Source organism: Bombina bombina, chromosome 2 (assembly GCF_027579735.1).
Source record: "Bombina bombina isolate aBomBom1 chromosome 2, aBomBom1.pri, whole genome shotgun sequence".
In the NCBI taxonomy this organism is placed as follows: domain Eukaryota; kingdom Metazoa; phylum Chordata; class Amphibia; order Anura; family Bombinatoridae; genus Bombina; species Bombina bombina.
Window position 1 is genome coordinate 730,466,484 of NC_069500.1, and position 22,342 is coordinate 730,488,825.

A 22,342-nucleotide genomic window follows, 5' to 3' on the forward strand; every position below is an offset into this window, starting at 1 on the left:
TCCAGCCATGTGGAAAAAACTAGGCCCCAATAAGTTTTATCACCAAAGCATATATAAAAACGATTAAACATGCCAGCAAACGTTTTATATTGCACATTAATCAGAGTATATACCTCTGATAGCAAGCCTGATACTAGTCGCTATTAAATCACTGTATTTAGGCTTAACTTACATTAATCCGGTATCAGCAGCTTTTTTCTAGCAAATTCCATCCCTAGAAAAACTTAAACTGCACATACCTTATTGCAGGATAACCTGCACGCCATTCTCCCTCTGAAGTTACCTCACTCCTCAGACATATGTGAGAACAGCAGTGGATCTTAGTTACTTCTGCTAAGATCATAGAAAAACGCAGGCAGATTCTTCTTCTAAATGCTGCCTGAGATAAAATAGTACAACTCCGGTACCATTTAAAAACAATAAACTTTTGACTGAAGAAAAAACTAACTATATTACACCACTTTCCTCTTACTACCTCCAGCTATGTTGAGAGTTTGCAAGAGAATGACTGGATATGGCAGTTAGGGGAGGAGCTATATAGCAGCTCTGCTGTGGGTGATCCTCTTGCAACTTCCTGTTGGGAAGGAGAATATCCCACAAGTAATGGATGATCCGTGGACTGGATACACCTTACAAGAGAAATATATATAATTCTATTTAATTACAAGTTGATGGGTACTATTGTTTTGTAATTTGTGTATTTCATGTAAGTATTTTATATTTTATAAATAAAAAAACTTTACACAAAGAATATAAATAAAGGGGAAGTTTCTCGCTCATAGATGCAGCAACTTACCTAATATTGATTAAGGTAACTTCTAGTAAGTGGAACCTAACCGGGAACATTTAGTGGCCATTCTATATGTCATTAGAGGCTATTCTATCTGTTATTACCACCAATAAAGACTATTGTATCTGATATTACCATAAAATAGAGACTATTGTATCTGATATTACCATTAGCACTGAAACAACCTTCTATTCACACACACACATATATATAGTGATATATAAAAGTTAACTGGAACACATGTCAAAAAGTGACAACATATTATGAAAATAAACACAAACAAACCTGTTTTAGAAAAATGTAATTTTAGTCACACTTTTTATAATTCTAAAGAAAATCTATGTTACAACATTTTACATTTCCCAAGAGCATTATGGGATTAACATGAAAAAATTCTTCGAATGAAGAAAAAAAATAATGACTTTCAAACAAAAGACATATTATCCATTTAATAATTAATGAGTAAATAATATTAGTGGTCCAGTAACGGGTAAAGCTTTAAGGGCTATGTTTTCTAACCAGTGATATGTCAGATGATTACTTCCAGAGTTTGTAGAGTTGTTCCTCAAGAGGCAAACGTCTGATATGTCACTGCTTGTAGGAAAAGCAGCAAATCTGGAATGTTTCCACAAAGTAGAAAAATCAAACCTTTTACAAGTGCGAATTCAAATAATCGTAAGTCATCCTTATTATTGGCAATTTTCCAAAGTACATAGAGTTTAATCATATTCTCAAGGGAAGACCTTCATTTACTTTAATGAAGGGGTTAAAAAGAAATAAATAAACAATACTTAAATCTCAAACAACTATTATTTCTTTATATGGTCTTTATTCCAGTAGATTGTGAGTAGGGATTCCGCTTGTATTTATGTGTTTAGTCTGTTTTTTATGTATCAGTATTTCTCTTTTTTACCATGAATCAGTGTCATTATGTTACTCGTACTCATGTACCCAGCAATACAGAAGCTGGTGACACTTTAAAAATAAATGATAATAATATTTATAAAGAGAGGTGTTCTTAGCCAAAGTGGCTCACTACTCCTCTGTGGTGAAAAGGAGCTTAAGAGTAGATCTTAGCCAATGATCTCAGTTTATTGGGCTAAGATGGTGCCATGCACTTTTTAACTGCTACAAATGCTGCTTACAACAACCACGGGAACTTGCATTTGGCCAAATATGGCTTTACAAAGGTTTAAATAAAAAAAATTAACTTATTTGTCATAAGTATATAAACTATATTAAAAGGACATCAAATCCAAAATTTTTCTTTCAGGATTCAGATAGAACATGCAATTTGAAGCAACTTTCCAGTTTACTTCTATTATCAAATGTTCTTTATTTTCTTGTAATCCTTTGACGAAAAGCATTACGATACATTCAGGAGCATGCACGTTTCTGCAGCAGTATATGGCAGCAGTTTTACAACAACGTAATACATTAGCAAGAGCACTATATGACAGCACTTTTTCCTGCAATCTAGTGCTTCAGACTTGTGCATGCTACCTATCTAGATATATCTTCAACAAAGAATAACACGAGAACGAAGCAAATTTGATAATTTAAGTAAATTGGATATGGTTTTTTTTTAAATTGCACGCTCTTTCTGAATCATGAAAATCTTGGGTTTCATGTCCCTTTAAACTATGTATCGGTATCATTTGCAATTGAGCCCTGCATGAAAGGAGATGAGAACGCTTCTTTAATGCACAAGTCATGCTATGTAAAGTGTTTATTTACAGAAACTCCATATTTTAAAGGTGAGAAAAATGAAATATTCAGATATTCCCTATAAGACACAAAAGCGGTTGACATAAAGTTTGGATGATAAGTAATGCAGATTATTAGGATGCCTGTTAAAGGAATATGACTTAAAAATATGTCTTAAGTCTATTTGCACTTAGAATGTATTATAGAATTTTAAAATAAATCTTCTTTCTTCAGAGGGCTCATCTGGGCGTGGTTATCAATTTTTGAAAACAACAAGTCAATAGTAGAATATAAGAGGACATGAAAAGGGCAACGGAATTGCTTTTGGCTTCCTGTGTGTATTTGCTTTGTCCATATTCACTGGGCTGTGGATTCACTGTAATGTATCCGTTAATAATGCGAATCTGTGGTAAAGAGTCAGTTGGGCTGGAAGACAAAAAGAAAATAATATATGAGAATATTGTCCAAATTACAATACAAAACATTAGGGATGTACAATTGCTAAATGAATGCCGAAAATGGTCACAGTCTGCGGAATTCAGCTCTTCTGGAACTGAAAGATATTTGTGTGTTGAACTTTTGTACCTACTGTATAGATCCGGCACAGAAAAGACCCTAATGCCACAGACCACGGACATATTCGGCGTTTGTTTAGTAAACTAATACAGACATGCACATCCCTACAAAACATATTACACCCCACATGGAAGAACAACTAAATAAAATAGGTGCAAAACAAGAAACTTCTACGTTTGTCAAGGTTTTCTAGCTCATTCATTTTTATTTTTAAAGAATACGGGCTAGATTATGTGTGGAGCGCTATTTATTGTCCCAGTTAACGTGTTAACTCCGTTAGAAGTATGTTTTTTTTGCGCACGTTGGGTAGCGCTCATATTACAAGTTGAAAGTAAGACACGGGCAAAAACCCAAACTTCGAATATTGTGATCGGTTTACCGTATTCCCCCATAGAAGTCAATGGAGCAAGAAAAGTGGAAAAATAAGATTTTTTCTTACCTGATAAAACCATTTCTTTTCGGATATGGTGAGTCCACGGGTTCATCAATTACTGTTAGGAATACCCCTCCTGGCCTGCAGGAGGAGGCAAAGAGCAACACAGCAAAAATGTTAAGTATTACCTCCCTACCCATAACCCCCAGTCATTCGACCGAAGGTAAATGGAGAAAAAGAAGAAACACAAGGTGTAGAGGTGCCTGATGTAAATAACTGTCTTAAATAAGAATGGTGTGGCCGTAGACTCACCATATCCGAAAAGAAATGGATTTATCAGGTAAGCATAAATCTTATTTTCTTTTCTAAGATATGATGAGTCCACGGGTTCATCAATTACTGTTGGGAATCAATACCCAAGCTAGTGGACACAGATGAACAGGGAGGGACAAGACAGGTAGACCTAAACAGAAGGCACCGCCGCTTGAAGAACCTTTCTCCTAAAAGAAGCCTCAGCCGAGGCAAAAGTATCAAATTTGGAAAATGTTGCAAAAAGTATGCAGAGAAGACCAAGTTGCAGCCTTGCAAATTTGTTCCACGGAAGCTTTATTTTTGAAGGCCCACGAAGAGGATACAGTCCTAGTAGAATGAGCTGTAACTCTCTCAGGAGGCTGCTGCCCAGCAGTTTCATAAGCAAAACAAATTATACTTCTCAACCATTGAGAAAGAGAAGCAGCAGAAGCTTTCAGACCTTTACGTTTCCCTGAGAAACAAACAAACAGGACACAAGACTGGCAAAAATCTTTAGTTGCCTGCAAATAAAATTTTAAAGCACGAACAACATCCAAGTTGTGCAACAAACGTTCTTTGTGAGAAGAAGGATTAGGACATAGAGAAGGAACAGCAATTTCCTGATTAATATTTTTATCCCAAACCACTTTCGGAAGAAAACCCAAATTAGTACGGAGAACCGCCTTATTAGCATGAAAGATAAGATAGGGGAATCACACTGTAAAGCTGAGAGTTCCAAAACTCTCCGAGCAGAAGAAATAGTAACAAGAAACAAAACCTTCCAAGATAACAACTTAATATCTATATAATGCAAAGGCTCAAACGGAGCCTGCTGAAGAATTTAAGAACAAGGTTAAGGCTCCAAGGGGGAGCAACAGACTTGAACACAGGCCTGATTCTGACCAAGGCCTGACAAAAAGATTGCACATCTGGCAGGTGCTTATGCAACAAAACAGATAATTCAGAAATCTGACCTTTCAGAGTACTGACTGACAAACCTTTCTCCAGACCTTCCTGGAGAAAAGTGAAAATTCTAGGAATCCTTACTTTACTCCAAGAGTATCCCTTAGAATCACACCAATAAAGGTATTTATGCCATACCTTATGGTAAATCTTACGAGTAACAAGCTTGCAGCATGGTCTCAATGACCGACTTAGAAAAACCACGCTTAGATAGAACTAAGCGTTCAATCTCCAAGCAGTCAGCTTCAGAGAAATAAGATTTGGATGGTGGAAGGTACCCTGAAGTAGAAGATCCTTCCTTAGAGGTAATCTCCACAGAGGGAGAGATGACATCTTTACTAGGTCCACATACCAGATCCTGCAAGGCCACTCCGGAGCTATTAGAATCACTGATGCCCTCTCCTGTTTGATACGAGCAATGACTCGTGGAAGGAGAGCAAACAGAGAAAACAAGTATGCTAGACTGAAGTCCCAAGGTACTACCAGAGCATCTATTAGAAATGCCTGTGGATCCCTAGATCTTGAGCCATACTTTGCAAGTTTTGGCATTTTGCTGAGACACCATCAGATCCAACTCTGGCATCCCCCATTTGAGGGTTAAGTTGTAGAACACCTCCGGATGTCTGCTCAGAAAATACGCCCACTGAATAATATGAGTGCCCTCTCTCATGGCTAAGGAACTCTGAGTTCCTCCCTGGTGGTTGATGTAAGCCACTGAGGTTATGTTGTCTGACTGAAACCTGATAAACTGAACTAAGGACAACTGAGGCCAAACTCCAATATGTTGATGGGGAGGGCAGATTCTTCTCGAGTCCAAAATCCCTGCGCCTTTAAAGAGTTCCAGACTGCACCACAGCCGAGCAGGCTAGCATCCGTGGTCAAAATCACCCAGGAAGGTCTCCGAAAGCATGTGCCCTGAGACAACCACCACTGGAGAGAGTCTCTTGTCGACTGGTTTAGATCTATCCTCTGAGACAGATCTGCATGATCCCCGTTCCATTGTCTGAGCATGAGACAAGTGAAGGGCTCTCAAATGGAAACGAGCAAAAGGAATGAGGACCATGGAGGCCACCATCAGACCTATTACCTCCATACACTCAGCCACTGATGGCCGAACAGTAGACTGTAGAGAGCGGCAAAAGGAATAATTTTTGGCTCTTCTGACCTCCGTCAGAAAAATTCTCATCGATAGGAAATCTATTATGGTTCCTAGAAAGATTACCCTTGTAGCTGGAATAAGGGAGCTCTTTTCCAGATTCACTTTCCATCCGTGGGAACGAAGAAAAGACAACAAGATCTCTGTGTGAGATTCTGCTAGTTGAAAAGATGGCGTCTGAACCAATTTGTCGTCCAGGTAGGGAGCCACTGTAAATCCTCTTGACCGGATCACTGCCAAGAGAGCTCCCAGAACCTTTGAAAAAATTATGGGAGCTGTGGCAAGGTCAAATGGAAGAGTCACAAATTGAAGTTGTTTCTCCAGAAAGGCAAATCTTAGACATTTCTGATGATCCCTGTGAATGGGAACATGAAGGTATGCATCCTTAAGGTCTATGGTTGTCATGTACTGACCCTCCTGCACTAAAGGAAGAATGGAGTGGATAGTCTCCATCTTGAAGGAAGGTACTCTGAAGAACTTGTTTAGACATTTTAGGTATAAAATGGGTCGAACAGTTCCCTCATTTTTGGGAACTACAAACAGGTTGGAATAGAAACCTAGACCCTGTTCCTGAACTGGGACAACCACTCCCAGGGAGGAAAGATCCTGAACACATTTCAAGAACGCCTCTCTTTTTATCTGGTCTGCAGATAATCTTGAGAGGTGGAACCTGCCCCTGGGAGGAAAAGTCTTGAATTCCAATTTGTAACCCTGGGATATTATTTTCACAGCCCAGGGATCTGGGACATCTCTTATGCATGCTAGAGAAAACTGAGACAGTCTGCCCCCCACTTGATCCGATCCTGGATCAGGGGCAAACCCTTGATGCTGATTTAGAGTCAGCTGCAGGCTTCTTGGACTGTTTTCCCCTGTTCCAAGACTGGGAGGGCTACCATGAAGGTTTGGATTGTTCCTGCTTGGAAGAGGAAGGGGAAGACTTTCCTCTGAAATTTCGAAAGGAACGAAAAATACTTTGATGTCCTTTAAGTCTATTTTTCTTATCTTGTGGAAGGAAAGATCTTTTTCCTCCCGAAATATCAGAGATATCAGAGATAATTTCAGTCAGCCAAGGTCTTACCCTTATAAGGAATTGCCAGCAACTTAGATTTAGAGGAAACATCTGCTGACTAAGATTTCAACCACAATGCTCTGCGTGATAGCACAGCAAAACCAGAAATCTTAGCATCCAACTTAATGTCCAGCAAGGTAGCATCAGTAATAAAGGAATTGGCCAACTAAAGAGACTTAAACCTATCTTGAATTTCCTCTGAAGGAGTCTCAACCTGAAGTGATTCAGTCAAGGCATCATACCAATAGGCTGCAGCACTTGTCACAGTGGCAAAACACATCAGAGGTTGCCATTGAAAACCTTGATGAACATACATTTTCTTCAAATAAGCCTCCAGCTTCTTGTCCATTGGATCTTTAAAAGAGCAACAGTCCTCAATTGGAATAGTGGTTCTCTTTACCAGAGTAGAAATGGCCCCTTCTACTTTGGGCACTGTTTGCCAAGGATCCTTGATTGAGTCAGCAATAGGAGAAAAAGGAATCCAAGGCCATTCCTTTGCTATAATCTCTGTGGCACGGTCTGGTACAGGAAATACCTCCACAAGGAAGGAACAGCAAAGTATTTGTTTAGTTTGTTAGATTTCCTAGGGATGACAGCAGTAGGAATATCTGAGTCGTCAAGTGTAGCTAAAACCTCTTTTAACAGTACACAGAGGTCTTCAAGCTAAAATTTGAAGGACACAACTTCAGCATCAGATAAAGGAATTACGCTGTCCACATCTGAGATTTCACCCTCCGAGGTTACTGACATATCTTCCTCATCAGACTTATGAGAAAGGGCAACCTGGGTAGCAGAATTCGGTACAGCAACCCTAGAATCTGAATAGCTAAACTTCCTCTTGCGTTTACCCTGAAGATTGGGAATAGCAGCTAATGCTGCAGATACCGCAGAGGATACCTGGGCAGCTATCTCTGCTTGCAAATAAACTCCTCCAGGAGATTGAGAGGAAACGCAGGGCACTGCATGTGTACTGTCCCTTTAAGAGACAATAAAAAATTAAGAAACTGTGTTCTGCAAAAATATTTGTTTTAAATACAGTCAAAAATGGCTATCAGTACCCCACAAGACAGTTTTCAAGTATGTTTGAATTAATACTTTTGTATTCAAACTGACAAAAATTTAAATAATGATGTATATGTGTAAATATGCCCCTCTACACCTCAGCACATTTACTGAGGTGCCTACCTGCCCTTCATACAGATATTTGAAGCAGTTAGCAGAAAAAACTATCATCTGAACAGAGGAAAAGATGCTGGTTTGAAGCTGCTGTCTCTCTGACAGAAAAAAGCGCACTTCAGACCAGAAGAGAAGGCTAGGAAAATGGAGCCGAATACTGTGACGCTTTTTCAAAGCGTTACTGAGGAGAAAACACAATATGCAATGTAATTTGTTTCTCAAATAAAGTTTCTGAATTATGCCAACGAATAAAATTAACCCCTGCAATAGGGGAGTTAAATTATAGTCTCTGTCACTATGCATAGTGCCTGCCTCTGTCTGTAATAACCCTGAATTCATGATGTTTGTCCCATTATGTGTGCAGGAATAATAAAAAACATGTTTATCCTTTATTATTAATCATGAAGTGCCAGTCTCCTATCCACCCCAGAAGACATTAGGCACTTACCTGCATTTTAGACTATCTGACAGGGAGATAGTCCTCATGGTATGGAAGGATGCCACTCCTTACAGGGACCTGTGGAAACAAGAAAGAACAGAGTAAACATACTCTGGCTTTCTATATCAGGGCAGCAAAATGTTAGGAAAACACAGTGAAGTCCACTCCACAAGTTCCTAACTGCTCTAAAGCCACCATTGCCCTACTGAAGAGACTGACATGGAGCACAGCTATACCCAATGTTGAAGGGAAAGATCAGAGCAAATCTACTCTGGCTTTCAAAATAATAAAATCTTTATTGAAGTGAAAATCATTAGACACTAAAACTTCACCTCCTCCTTTCACAGAGGCAAAGAGAATGACTGGGGGTTATGGGTAGGGTAGGTGATACTTAACAGCTTTTGCTGTGGTGCTCTTTGCCTCCTCCTGCAGGCTAGGAGTGGTATTCCCAACAGTAATTGATGAACCCCTGGACTCACCATATCTTAGAATATCACCATATCAGAATATCACTCATCATTTCTCATAAATACATATTTCTATATATCTGATGGTATTATGGTACAATATACATCTATACCAATATATCTATATGATTATATATTGGTATATATATATATACAGATATATATATAGAAATATCTATTTATAAATACAGAGAACATATTCCCCTATGTGAAGAACAATGGAATGTGAAATATTTACAGTAAATATATAGTTTAACACTTTATTAGATATGAATATTACATAAATATGTTTTTACATGTTTTCATCTACTTGACTTTAAAGGGCTTCAATGCACTTATGTATATGTTGATATATGTATACATATGTATTTATGTGTTTATATGTGTATATATGTTTTTCTAAATACATAAAAACACATATAAATACATAAATACATATTTACACACACATATATACAGTATATATACAGTATATATATATATATATATATATACACACATACATCTTTAGACATGTATATGTATGTATCTCTATGTTAAAGCCCTTTGCCGTCCTTTTTTTTTCAAATACCTGAGACCTCATATCTTTGAGCCCTTATTACTTTTTTATGCAATAGTATGTATTATGAGTGTAACTGTACTTTTAAAGGGACAGTCTACCATAGAATTGTTATTGTTTTAAAAGATAGATAATCCCTTTATTACCCATTCCCCAGTTTTGCATAACCAACACATTTATATTAATGTACTTTTTACCTTTGTGATTACCTTGTATCTAGGAACATTCTTCCAGCCCCGTGATCACATGACTGTGACCGTTTATATTGTCTTAAATTTAGCATTGTATTGTGCTAGATCTTAAATAACCCCCTGTGCCTAAACACAGTGTTATCTATATGGCCCACGTGTACTTTCTGTCTCTTTGTGTTGAAAAGAGATTTAAAAAGCATGTGATAAGAGGCAGCTCTCAAAGGCTTAGAAATTAGCATATGAGCCTACCTATGTTTAGTTTAAACTAAGAATACCAAGAGAAAAAAGCAAATGTGGTGATAAAAGTAAATTGGAAAGTTAAATAAAATTAAAAGTCCAATCTGAATAATGAAAGTTTAATTTATACTAGACTGTCCCTTTGTATTTTTGATGTGTTTTGTGACACTTTTTATTCAAGCGTAACAGTTAACCACAGCTCTGAGGTTGCTCTAGCCTGATGCTCGTTAAATTAAGCAGCGTTCAAGTGATCTTGTGGGATATTCTCCTTCCCAACAGGAAGCTGCAAGAGGATCACCCACAGCAGAGCTGTCTATATAGCTCCTCCCCTAACTGCCACTAACAGTCATTCGACCGAATACAAGCAAGAGAAAGGAGAAACTATAGGGTGCAGTGGTGACTGTAGTTTAAAAATAAAAAAACACCTGCCTTAAAATGACAGGGCGGGCCGTGGACTGGATATACCACAAGAGAAATAAATTTATCAGGTAAGCATAAATTATGTTTTCTCTTGTAAGGTGTATCCAGTCCACGGATCATCCATTACTTGTGGGATACCAATACCAAAGCTATAGGACACGGATGAAGGGAGGGACAAGGCAGGCACTTAAACGGAAGGCACCACTGCCTGCAAGACCTTTCTCCCAAAAATAGCCTCCGAAGAAGCAAAAGTATCAAATTTATAGAACTTTGAAAAAGTATGAAGCGAAGACCAAGTCGCCGCCTTACAAATCTGTTCAACAGAAGCCTCATTTTTAAAAACCCATGTGGAAGCTACCGCTCTAGAAGAATGACCTGTAATCCTTTCAGGAGGCTGCTGGCCAGCAGTCTCATAAGCTAAGCGTATTATACTCCTTAGCCAAAAAGAAAGAGAGGTTGCCGAAGCCTTTTGGCCTCTCCTCTGTCCAGAGTAGACAACAAACAATGCAGATGTTTGACGAAAATCTTTAGTAGCTTGTAAATAAAACTTTAAAGCACGAACCACGTCAAGATTGTGTAAAAGACGTTCCTTCTTTGAAGAAGGATTAGGACACAGTGACGGTACAACAATCTCCTGATTGATATTTTTATTAGATAACACCTTAGGTAAAAAAACAGGTTTGGTACGTAACACTACCTTATCTGCATGAAAAATGAGATAAGGGGAATCACATTGTAAAGCAGATAACTCCGAAACTCTTCGAGCCGAGGAGATAGCTACTAAAAACAGAACCTTCCAGAATAAGAGCTTAATATCTATGGAATGCAAATGTTCAAACGGAACCCCTTGAAGAACCTTAAAAACTAAATTTAAACTCCAAGGCGGAGCAACAGGTTTAAACACAGGCTTGATTCTGACTAAAGCCTGACAAAACGCCTGCACGTCTGGAACCTCAGCCAGATGTTTGTGCAAAAGAATAGACAGAGCAGAAATCTGTCCTTTTAAGGAACTAGCTGACAAACCCTTCTCCAATCCTTCTTGGAGAAAAGATAATATCCTAGGAATCCTGACCTTACTCCATGAGTAACCCTTGGATTCACACCAATGAAGATATTTACACCATATCTTATGATAGATTTTCCTGGTGACAGGCTTTCGCGCCTGTATTAAGGTATCAATGACCGACTCGGAGAAACCACGCTTTGATAAAATCAAGCGTTCAATCTCCAAGCAGTCAGCCGCAGAGAAATTAGATTTGGATGGTTGAAAGGAACCTGAAGTAGAAGTCCTGCCTCAGAGGCAGAGTCCATGGTGGAAAGGATGGCATGTCCACCAGATCTGCATACCAAGTCCTGCGTGGCCACGCAGGTGCTATCAAAATTACTGATGCTCTCTCCTGTTTGATCTTGGCAATCAGACGAGGGAGCAGAGGAAACGGTGGAAACACATAAGCCAGGTTGAAGGACCAAGGTGCTGCTAGAGCATCTATCAGCGCTGCCTTGGGATCCCTGGACCTGTATCCGTAACAAGGAAGCTTGGCGTTCTGGCGAGACGCCATGAGATCCAGTTCTGGTTTGCCCCAACGTTGAATCAACTGTGCAAACACCTCCGGATGGAGTTCCCACTCCCCCGGATGAAAAGTCTGACGACTTAGAAAATCTGCCTCCCAGTTCTCTACTCCTGGGATATGGATAGCTGATAGATGGCAAGAGTGAATCTCTGCCCATTGAATTATCTTTGAAACCTCCAACATCGCTAGGGAACTCCTTGTTCCCCCTTGATGGTTGATGTAAGCTACAGTCGTGATGTTGTCCGACTGAAATCTGATGAACCTCACTGCCGCTAGCTGAGGCCAAGCCTGAAGAGCATTGAATATCGCTCTTAGTTCCAGAATGTTTATTGGAAGGAGTGCCTCCTCCTGAGTCCACGACCCCTGAGCCTTCAGAGAGTTCCAGACTGCACCCCAGCCCAGAAGGCTGGCATCTGTTGTTACTATTGTCCAATCTGGCCTGCGGAAGGTCATACCTTTGGACAGATGGACCCGAGATAGCCACCAGAGAAGAGAATCCCTGGTCTCTTGATCCAGATTTAGTAGAGGGGACAAATCTGTGTAATCCCCATTCCACTGACTGAGCATGCAGAGTTGCAGCGGTCTGAGATGTAGGCAGGCAAACGGAACTATGTCCATTGCCGCTACCATTAAGCCGATTACTTCCATACACTGAGCCACCGAAGGGCGAGAAGTATAATAAAGAACACGGCAGGAATTTAGAAGTTTTGACAACCTGTCCTCTGTCAGGTAAATCCTCATTTCTACAGAATCTATCAGAGTTCCCAGGAAAAAAACTCTTGTGAGAGGGGATAGAGAACTCTTCTTTTCGTTCACTTTCCACCCATGAGACCTCAGGAATGCCAGAACAATGTCCGTATGGGACTTGGCAATTTGGAAATTCGACGCCTGTATCAGAATGACGTCTAAGTAAGTGGCTACTGCTATGCCCTGCGGCCTTAGGACCGCCAGAAGTGACCCCAGAACCTTCGTAAAGATTCTTGGTGCCGTAGGCAAAGGGAAGAGCCACAAACTGGTAATGCCTGTCTAGGAAGGCGAACCTGAGAAACCGATGATGATCTTTGTGTATCGGAATGTGAAGATAAGCATCCTTTAAGTCCACGGTAGTCATGTATTGACCCTCCTGGATCATAGGTAGGATGGTTTGAATAGTCTCCATCTTGAAAGATGGGACCCTGAGAAATTTGTTTAGGATCTTGAGATCTAAGATTGGTCTGAAGGTTCCCTCTTTCTTGGGAACCACAAAGAGATTTGAATAGAAGCCTTGTCCCTGTTCCTTCTTTGGAACTGGGTGGATCACTCCCATAACTAGGAGATCTTGAACACAATGTAAGAATGCCTCTCTCTTTATCTGGTCTGCAAATAATTGTGAGAGGTGAAATCTTCCTTTTGGGGAAGAAGCTTTGAAGTCCAGAAGATATCCCTGGGACACAATTTCCAACGCCCAGGGATCCTGGACATCTCTTGCCCAAGCCTGGGCGAAGAGAGAAAGTCTGCCCCCTACTAGATCCGTTACCGGATCGGGGGCTGATCTTTCATGCTGTCTTAGAGGCAGCAGCAGGCTTCTTGGCCTGCTTACCTTTGTTCCAGGCCTGGTTAGGTATCCAGACCGGCTTGGACTGGGCAAAATTTCCCTCTTGTTTTGCATTAGAGGGAGTTGATGCCACGCTCATCTTAAAGTTTCGAAAGGCATGAAAATTAGTTTGTTTGGTCCTTAATTTATTAGACCTATCCTGAGGAAGGGCGTGACCTTTTCCTCCAGTAATATCAGAAATAATCTCCTTCAGTCCAGGCCCGAATAGGGTCTGCGCCTTGAAGGGAATGTTGAGAAGCTTAGACTTTGAAGTAACGTCAGCTGACCAGGATTTAAGCCATAGCGCCCTACGCGCCTGTATAGCAAAACCTGAGTTCTTAGCCGTTAGTTTGGTTAAATGAACAACGGCGTCAGAAACAAATGAATTGGCTAGCTTAAGCGCTTTAAGCTTGTCAAGTACATCATCCAATGGAGTTTCTACCTGTAAGGCTTCTTCCAGAGACTCAAACCAGAAGGCCGCAGCAGCAGTGATCTAGTAAAGTACAACTGTCCTCAACGGGAATAGTTGTACGCTTAGCTAGGGTAGAAACTGCTCCCTCCACTTTAGGGACCGTTTGCCATAAGTCCCGTGTAGCGGCATCTATTGGAAACATTTTCTTAAAAATAGGAGGGGGAGAGAACGGTACACCTGCTCTATCCCATTCCTTAGTAATAATTTCTGAAAACCTTTTAGGTATTGGAAAAACATCAGTGTAAACAGGCACTGCATAGTATTTATCAAATCTACACAATTTATCTGGCACTATAATGGTGTCACAGTCATCCAGAGTAGCTAAAACCTCCCTGAGCAACACGCGGAGGTGTTCAAGCTTAAATTTAAATGTAGACATATCAGAATCAGGTTGAAGCATCTTCCCTGAGTCAGAAAAATCACCCACAGAAAGAAACTCTCCTGCCTCAGCTTCTGCATATTGTGAGGGGATATCAGACATAGCTACTAAAGCGTCAGAGAGCTCTGTATTTTTTCTAGTCCCAGAGCTGTCTCGCTTTCCTTGTAACCCTGGTAGTTTGGACAATACCGCTGTAAGGGTATGATCCATAACTGTCGCCATGTCTTGTAAAGTAAACGCCATGGGCGCGCTAGATGTACTTGGTGCCACTTGAGCGGGAGTCAAAGGTTCTGACACGTGGGGCGAGTTAGTTGGCATAACTTCCCCCTTGTCAATTTCCTCTGGTGATAAATCTTTTAAAGACAGAATATGATCTTTATAACTTAAAGTAAAATCAGTACATTTGGTACACATTCTAAGAGGGGGTTCCACAATGGCTTCTAAACATAATGAACAAGGAGTTTCCTCTATGTCAGACATGTTTAAACAGACTAGAAATGAGACCAGCAAGCTTGGAAAACACTTTGATAAATGTAAACAAGCAAAAAATAAAAACGGTACTGTGCCTTTAAGAGAAACAAATTTTGTCAGAAATTGAAAAACAGTGATAAAAAGCAGTAAATCTTACGAAATTTTTACAGTGTGTATAATAGACTAACAGAGCATTGCACTCACTTGCAAATGGATGATTAACCCCTTAGTTTCAAAACCGGATCAAAAAAAGATATAAACATTTTTTAACAGTCACAACAAACTGCCACAGCTCTGCTGTGGCCCTACCTGCCCATACAACGACTTTTGAAGGCACAAAAACCCTTTGTAGAGGTCCTAAGTGTTCAGGGGACTCCTTCAGGGAAGCTGGAAGTCTCAAGCTGCAAAAACTACTGCACGATTTAGGCCTGAAATTAGGCCCCTCCCAACCTGTACTCACAGTGAGAGGGCCATAAAAAACTATCCCTAGGCAAAATATAGCCAGCCATGTGGAAAAAACTGGGCCCCAATAAAGTTTTATCACCAATATGTAGAAAAAAACATTTAAACACTTCCAGCAAACGTTATCTTATTTTCAGTAATGTGAGAAAGTAATAAGAATATTACCTTTTACAGCAAGCATGATACTAGTCGTTATTAAATCACTGTAATCAGGCTTACCTTAAATAAATCTGGTATTAACAGCATTTTCTAGCATATTCATTTCTCTAGAAAAATTTAAACTGCACATACCTCATAGCAGGAGACCCTGCACGCCATTCCCCCAGCTGAAGTTACCTCATCTCTTCAGTTATGTGTGAGAACAGCAATGGATCTTAGTTACAACCTGCTAAGATCATCAAAAAACACAGGCAGACCCTTCTTCAACTTTCTGCCTGAGGCTAAAACAGTACAACTCCGGTACCATTTGAAAATAATAAACTTTTGATTGAAGATAAACTACATAAATTCACCACATCTCTCTAGCTACTTCCTATCTTGTCGAGAGATGCAAGAGAGTGACTGGTAGTGGCAGTTAGGGGAGGAGCTATATAGACAGCTCTGCTGTGGGTGATCCTCTTGCAGCTTCCTGTTGGGAAGGAGAATATCCCACAAGTAATGGATGATCCGTGGACTGGATACACCTTACAAGAGAAATTAATATTAAAATCATAATCATCATGTGAATTTATCAGATATAATTACTAACAAAAATATAATTGAGCTAAAGAATATAATTTATACTAAGACACTAAGCAGTCTGCAACAGTCTCACTCTATTATTTCAACTTGTCTCTTTCTTAAATGGGATTGCTGTTAAAATGTAGACAAAATGTATAGGGACACTAATGGTGACCTTGAACAGCCCACGGTATCAGAATGCCAATGTAGAAGCAGCTATCATTTAAAATATTGCCAAGGGCTCCCGTGAGAGGGCAGCAATTCATTGCTTTTTAATAACTTATAGCACTAAGTGAGCACCCAACCCTTACAGGAGTCCCTACTATTTGTTCAGTGTTCTCCACAGAAAATGTTGCCAGCTGTGTGGTATTATAATGTAGCCAGGTGTGTGGTATTATAATGTAGCCAGGTGTGTGGTATTATAATGTAGCCAGCTGTGTGGTATTATAATGTAGCCAGGTGTGTGGTATTATAATGTAGCCAGGTGTGTGGTATTATAATGTAGCCAGCTGTGTGGTATTATAATGTAGCCAGGTGTGTGGTATTATAATGTAGCCAGGTGTGTGGTATTATAATGTAGCCAGGTGTGTGGTATTATAATGTAGCCAGCTGTGTGGTATTATAATGTAGCCAGGTGTGTGGTATTATAATGTAGCCAGGTGTGTGGTATTATAATGTAGCCAGCTGTGTGGTATTATAATGTAGCCAGGTGTGTGGTATTATAATGTAGCCAGCTGTGTGGTATTATAATGTAGCCAGCTGTGTGGTATTATAATGTAGCCAGGTGTGGGCAGTGTAAATCTTTCTAATACCTTGAAACACATTTAATATTAGCAGATATTAGCTTATCTTTTGCTAACATTTTAGCTGGTCAGTCAGTAAAATCAGCCGGGTGTTGCCCCCATTATTTTTGTTGCAGGTGACATTTCTGTATGATATTGTTGAAATCCAGTGACATATTGCCCCAAACAAAGGGATGTGAAGTGCAAAAATGGTCTTTCATGATTCAGATAGTGTATATTTCTAATTTACTTTTACTGTCAAATATACTTAGTTCTCTTGATATCCCTTGATTTAAAAAAAATAAAAACACGGGTAGGTAGGCTCAGGATTGTGCACATGTCTGAAGCACTATATGGCAGCAGTTTTGCAAGAATGCTTTTGCAGACAGTGCAGCCTTCCTGTGTTTGGAGACATTCTTGCAAATCTGCTGCTATATAGGGCTTGATTTATCAAGCCCTTCGCCCATCTATGACTGCAGGTTCTTATAAGAGAACCTGCAGTCCGTATTTTACAAGCAGCCGTCATCAGACCTTTGCTTCCTACCCTCTTCTCCATCTCTTAGGTGGAAAATTTTAATTTCCCCGGTTGGATGAGATTGACAGCTCCTGCCTGCGCGTGATTGGCTGTGCGCGGGCAGGGAGTGGCATTGTTAAATTTGTTAAGAGAAGTAAAATTGGAAATGTTTTTAAAATTGTATGCTCTGGATTATTAAAGAACAAAATTGTATTTCATGTCCCTTTTGATATACGTATTTGCACATAGGTTCAATACAAGTAGTAAGAATTTTTAGAGTTACCTCTCCTGAATGCGAACCCAGAGATCACTGAAATGGCGATGCTTTCCTCTCTTCGGCTTTTTCTTTCTGTATTTTCTTTCAACTTTTTCTATAAAGTCTACATTTTCAGAGAGCATTAAGTTGGGCAATATCTCTTCATTCTTATGTGAGTTCCCAGACTGTTTAGTTCTTGAGGTGGTTGTGTACGGAGCTGACGACCGTCCCACAGCTAATGAAGAAGATGAAACTGCTGATGTCTTTTTACTTTTGCCACTGGAAAACAAAAATGGATGTGTTTAAAAATCAAATTTTTTTAGTCAGCTAATAATTGGCTATGACTAAACTGGACATTTAGGAATAACATGATGGATACAAATTATATTAAGAATTGTATGAATCATCTTTTTTTATATGAGGCCCCAGTTCAGGGAACCTGATTTTCAGCATAACTGCATTTATTAAGGGGTTAAATATCAGTTTGATGTGAACTTTTCTTTATCACAGTATAAGTGTCACATTCAAATACACCAAAATGAAGATAGTTGTACAGTATTATATTACGTTTTACAAACGCACTTTACTTTATTCAGTCATTTTACTTTTACTCATCCATGTTCAGCTTTTTTTGCTGTGAGTGTTTGGGATTCACACCTTGAATTGATAACATGTATTTAACACTCTCAGGAGGTGATTATAAATATATGCAGTCAGCTTCAATAATAAGCCTTTTTCTCAGAGGAGGTACATGGGTCAAACAATGCCAAAGGTGTATTTACTGAGGCTGAATCTGTGTTGTTAGGAAACTATCTAGAGCTTAAAGGGACATTCCAGCCAGAATTGGAATCCACATAGATGCATTTCAGTTTTGAATAGAAGCATGTTTGTAGTATAATATATATATATTAGCAAAAATGCTGCTAGTATAAGCTATTGCGGTTTAAAAAGTGATTTTAAGTATGCATCGTGCCCCAGCATTTTAAACACAGCACTTCCTCAGGCAGTCTAAGGTGCTTGTACCATCTTGTAATGACTCAATGTGTTAATTGCTGGCATGATACAAACCCCACTGGTGCTCTAAGCAGCTGCAGTATTTAAAATGCTGGTGTACTGACAATACCTAGCTATGCTTCACATGCATGTGCAGAGAAAAATTTTAACAATAAAACAGTGATAACTTTTACTAGAAGTATTTTTGCCAATACATGTATTTTGCAAATATGTTTCTTTTCAAAGAAGCAATTCATCTATGTGTATTTACATTTTGACCAGAATGTCCCTTTAAGGTGGTTTGGACATTTACCCCTCTTGGTGTACCTTTTCACCTACACGTAATAAGCTGCACCTGACTCTGAGTCTCACAGTCAGATTACCACCAGTTAACTGAGCATAAGTGTTTTACCTACTAGCTGCCCAGCACAGTACTTGAACCGGCTACGCAGTAGACTGCTCTTACAGAGCTGGTCTGAGGGATTTCCTGCAAGAATAAGGGCAATAGTCTATAATGGTGCATGTTCACTAAGGAATGGAGAAGTGTGAGAGTATTAGGGAGTGATCTGCACAGACTAACTGAAGAACTGGAGAGGTGTTTTTTTCCTTCCTACTGATGCTTGTCCTTGGATCAATACAAAGGGCTCGATTTATCAAAGCCCCTACGGCTGCAATTTCTCACAAGAACCTGCTTGCCGTATTTAACAAGCAGCGGTCATCAGATATCTAATCAGGAGCTACTGACAAAATATATACAAATGGAAAAAGACTAACACTGGAGATGTTATTATAATCAAAACTTATGGATGAGCATAAGTTTCCCTTTTTACATTGTTTTGCCATTGGGTGGCATTATGGTATGCTGAAAGCTTGGAGTTTTTCCCACAAAACTAGAAAGAGTGAACACAAGTTGTTAAAGGGGCACCTCCTGCTTTATTAAAATAAAATAGGGGCATACAAATTACCAAATCTGGAATTACAAAATTCAAACTTATTTTGAAATCCAAACGTTTTAAATATTAAAAAAAAAATATATATATCAAAAAATATTTTCCCCCTGCCTGTAAATAACAATCTTCTGTGTCTTAGGTTTTTATGTTCTAAAATGCAAATAATAGTCTAGATTTATTTAAAACAACAATTATTCCCTTTCTGATTAAAGTACTGTACTGTCTTTCTGATAGTACTATGTATACAAAAGTATTACAATTAAATAAAACTACCTTTAGGTTACATGTACAGTATATGCTGTAATATAACATGTACATATTACCTAATGCCATGAGATATTGATGGCTACACTTCATTCCATCCTCTCCAAACTACCATTTTAACCCCTTAACGACGCATGTTGTACAGGGTACGTCACACACAACCTGGTCTTAAAAGACCAGCGATGTACGCTGTACGACATTAGGGGTTTAAAGCGGCTGGAAGTGATCCTGCTCGCTTCCAGCCACTTTCCGGTTATTGCAGTGATGCCTCGACATCAAGGCATCCTGCAATAACACCCCTTGGCCATCCGATGCAGAGAGAGCCACTCTGTGGCCCTCCCTGCACCGGACATCGGTGGCCGGTATCGTTGGTGGGTGGGAGCTGCAGTGGGAGGCCATCGATGTTATGTATGACGTGGAGGGGGGCGGGATCGGGGGCGTGACCGTCGGGGGTGCGCACGGAGACGTGCGCACGTGCACGGGAGGGCGGGCGCGTGCATGGGGTGGAAGCGGGTGGGAACGGCTACACTACAGCAATGTAAAAATAAAAAGTTAGATAGAGTGGGTATAAAATAATTGTAAACGTACATCTAAGGGATCTGGGTGGGCGTGGGGGGTTGCTCTTTGGCTGGGGGGAAGCTACACTACAGAAAAAAATTATAAAATATAAAAAAGCAGGGTTTTTTTTGTAAACTGGATACTGGCAGACAGCTGCCAGTACCCAAGATGGCTACCAATAAGGTAGAGGGGGTGGGATAGAGAGCTGTTTGGGGGGGATCAGGGAGGTTGGGGGCTAAGGGGGGGATCCTACACAGAAGCATAAAATACCTTTTATTTTAGTACTGGCAGACTTTCTGCCAGTACTTAAGATGGCGGGGACAATTGTGGGGTGGGGGAGGGAAGAGAGCTGTTTGGGAGGGATCAGGGGGTGTGATGTGTAATGTGGGAGGCTGATCTCTACATTAAAGCTAAAATTAACCCTGCAAGCTCCCTACAAGCTACCTAATTAATCCCTTCACTGCTAGACATAATTCACGTGTGATGCGCAGCGGTATTTAGCGGCCTTCTAATTACCAAAAAGCAACGCCAAAGCCATATATGTCTGCTATTTCTGAACAAAGGGGATCCCAGAGAAGCATTTACAACCATTTGTGCCATAATTGCACAAGCTGTTTGTAAATAATTTCAGTGAGAAACCTAAAGTTTGTGAAAAAAATTGTGAAAAAGTGAATGTTTCTTTTCATTTGATCGCATTTGGCGGTGAAATGGTGGCATGAAATATACCAAGATGGGCCTAGATTAATTCTTGGGGTTGTCTACTACACTAAAGCTAAAATTAACCCTAGAAGCTCCCTACATGCTCCCTAATTAACCCCTTCACTGCTGGGCATAATTCACTTGTGGTGCGCAGTGGCATTTAGCGGCCTTCTAATTACCAAAAAGCAATGCCAAAGATATATATGTCTGCTATTTCTGAACAAAGGGGATCCAGAGAAGTGTTTACAACCATTTATGCCATAATTGCACAAGTTGTTTGCAAATAATTTCAGTGAGAAACCTAAAGTTTGTGAAAAAATTTGTGAAAAAGTGAACAATTTTTTTTTATTTAATCTCATTTGGCGGTGAAATGGTGGCATGAAATATACCAAAATGGGCATAAATCAATACTTTGGGATGTCTTCTAAAAAATATATATATACATGTCAAGGGATATTCAGGGATTCCTGAAAGATATCAGTGTCCTAATGTAACTAGCGCTAATTTTGAAAAAAAGTGGTTTGGAAATAGAAAAGTGCTACTTGTACTTATTGCTCTATAACTTGCAAAAAAAGCAAAGAACATGTAAACATTGGGTATTTCTAAACTCAGGACAAAATTTAGAAACTATTTAGCATGGGTGTTTTTTGGTGGTTGTAGATGTGTAACAGATTTTGGGGGTCAAAGTTAGAAAAAGTGTGTTTTTTCCAATTTTTCCTCATATCTTATAAAAAAATTTTATAGAAATTATAAGATATGATAAAAATAATGGTATCTTTAGAAAGTCCATTTAATGTGTGGGTACAGTAAATGAGTAAGAGGAAAATTACAGCTAAACCCAAACACCGCAGAAATGTAAAAATAGCCCTGGTCCTTAAGGGAAAGAAATTGAAAAATGGCCTTGTCCTTAAGGGTTTAAAGATGCAGAAATTCAAACCTTTTCTGGTCCCAAGCAGTTTGGATAAAGGTTTTGCTATATGTAGTTGCTTAGCTCTGGGTTTTTTTTTTAGCATTTTGCAACATGAATGCATCACTTGTGCATGTTTTTCTTTTTTCTAATTTGTAATTATTAATTTATTCAAAATGACACAAAACACTTTTCTTTTGTCTTAACATAGACTAACACATCAGCCAAGTCTAAACATTTTAAAACAAAATTAGCATCTTATTTGCTTCACTTGTTTTTCAATAGCTAAACTCCATCCACTGCTTATGTTATTTGGAGGAGCCTTTACAGGGCTTGAATCTGCAGATAACATGGATA

General features: G+C 39.5%; 1 protein-coding gene across 1 annotated transcript in view; it reads right to left on the reverse strand.

The window, feature by feature from the left end:
• Positions 1–1,078: 1,078 nt before the first annotated feature.
• LOC128649468 (metalloprotease TIKI1-like) overlaps positions 1,079–22,342 on the reverse strand; it is a 188,141-nt gene continuing 166,877 nt past the window's right edge. Inside the window, exons 6-7 of the mRNA XM_053702751.1 lie at positions 17,642–17,893; positions 1,079–2,923 (exon numbers count right to left, since the gene is read on the reverse strand). Coding sequence (XP_053558726.1) covers positions 2,737–2,923; positions 17,642–17,893 — 439 coding nt within the window. The 3' untranslated portion in view covers positions 1,079–2,736. The remainder of the gene's footprint in view (positions 2,924–17,641; positions 17,894–22,342) is intronic.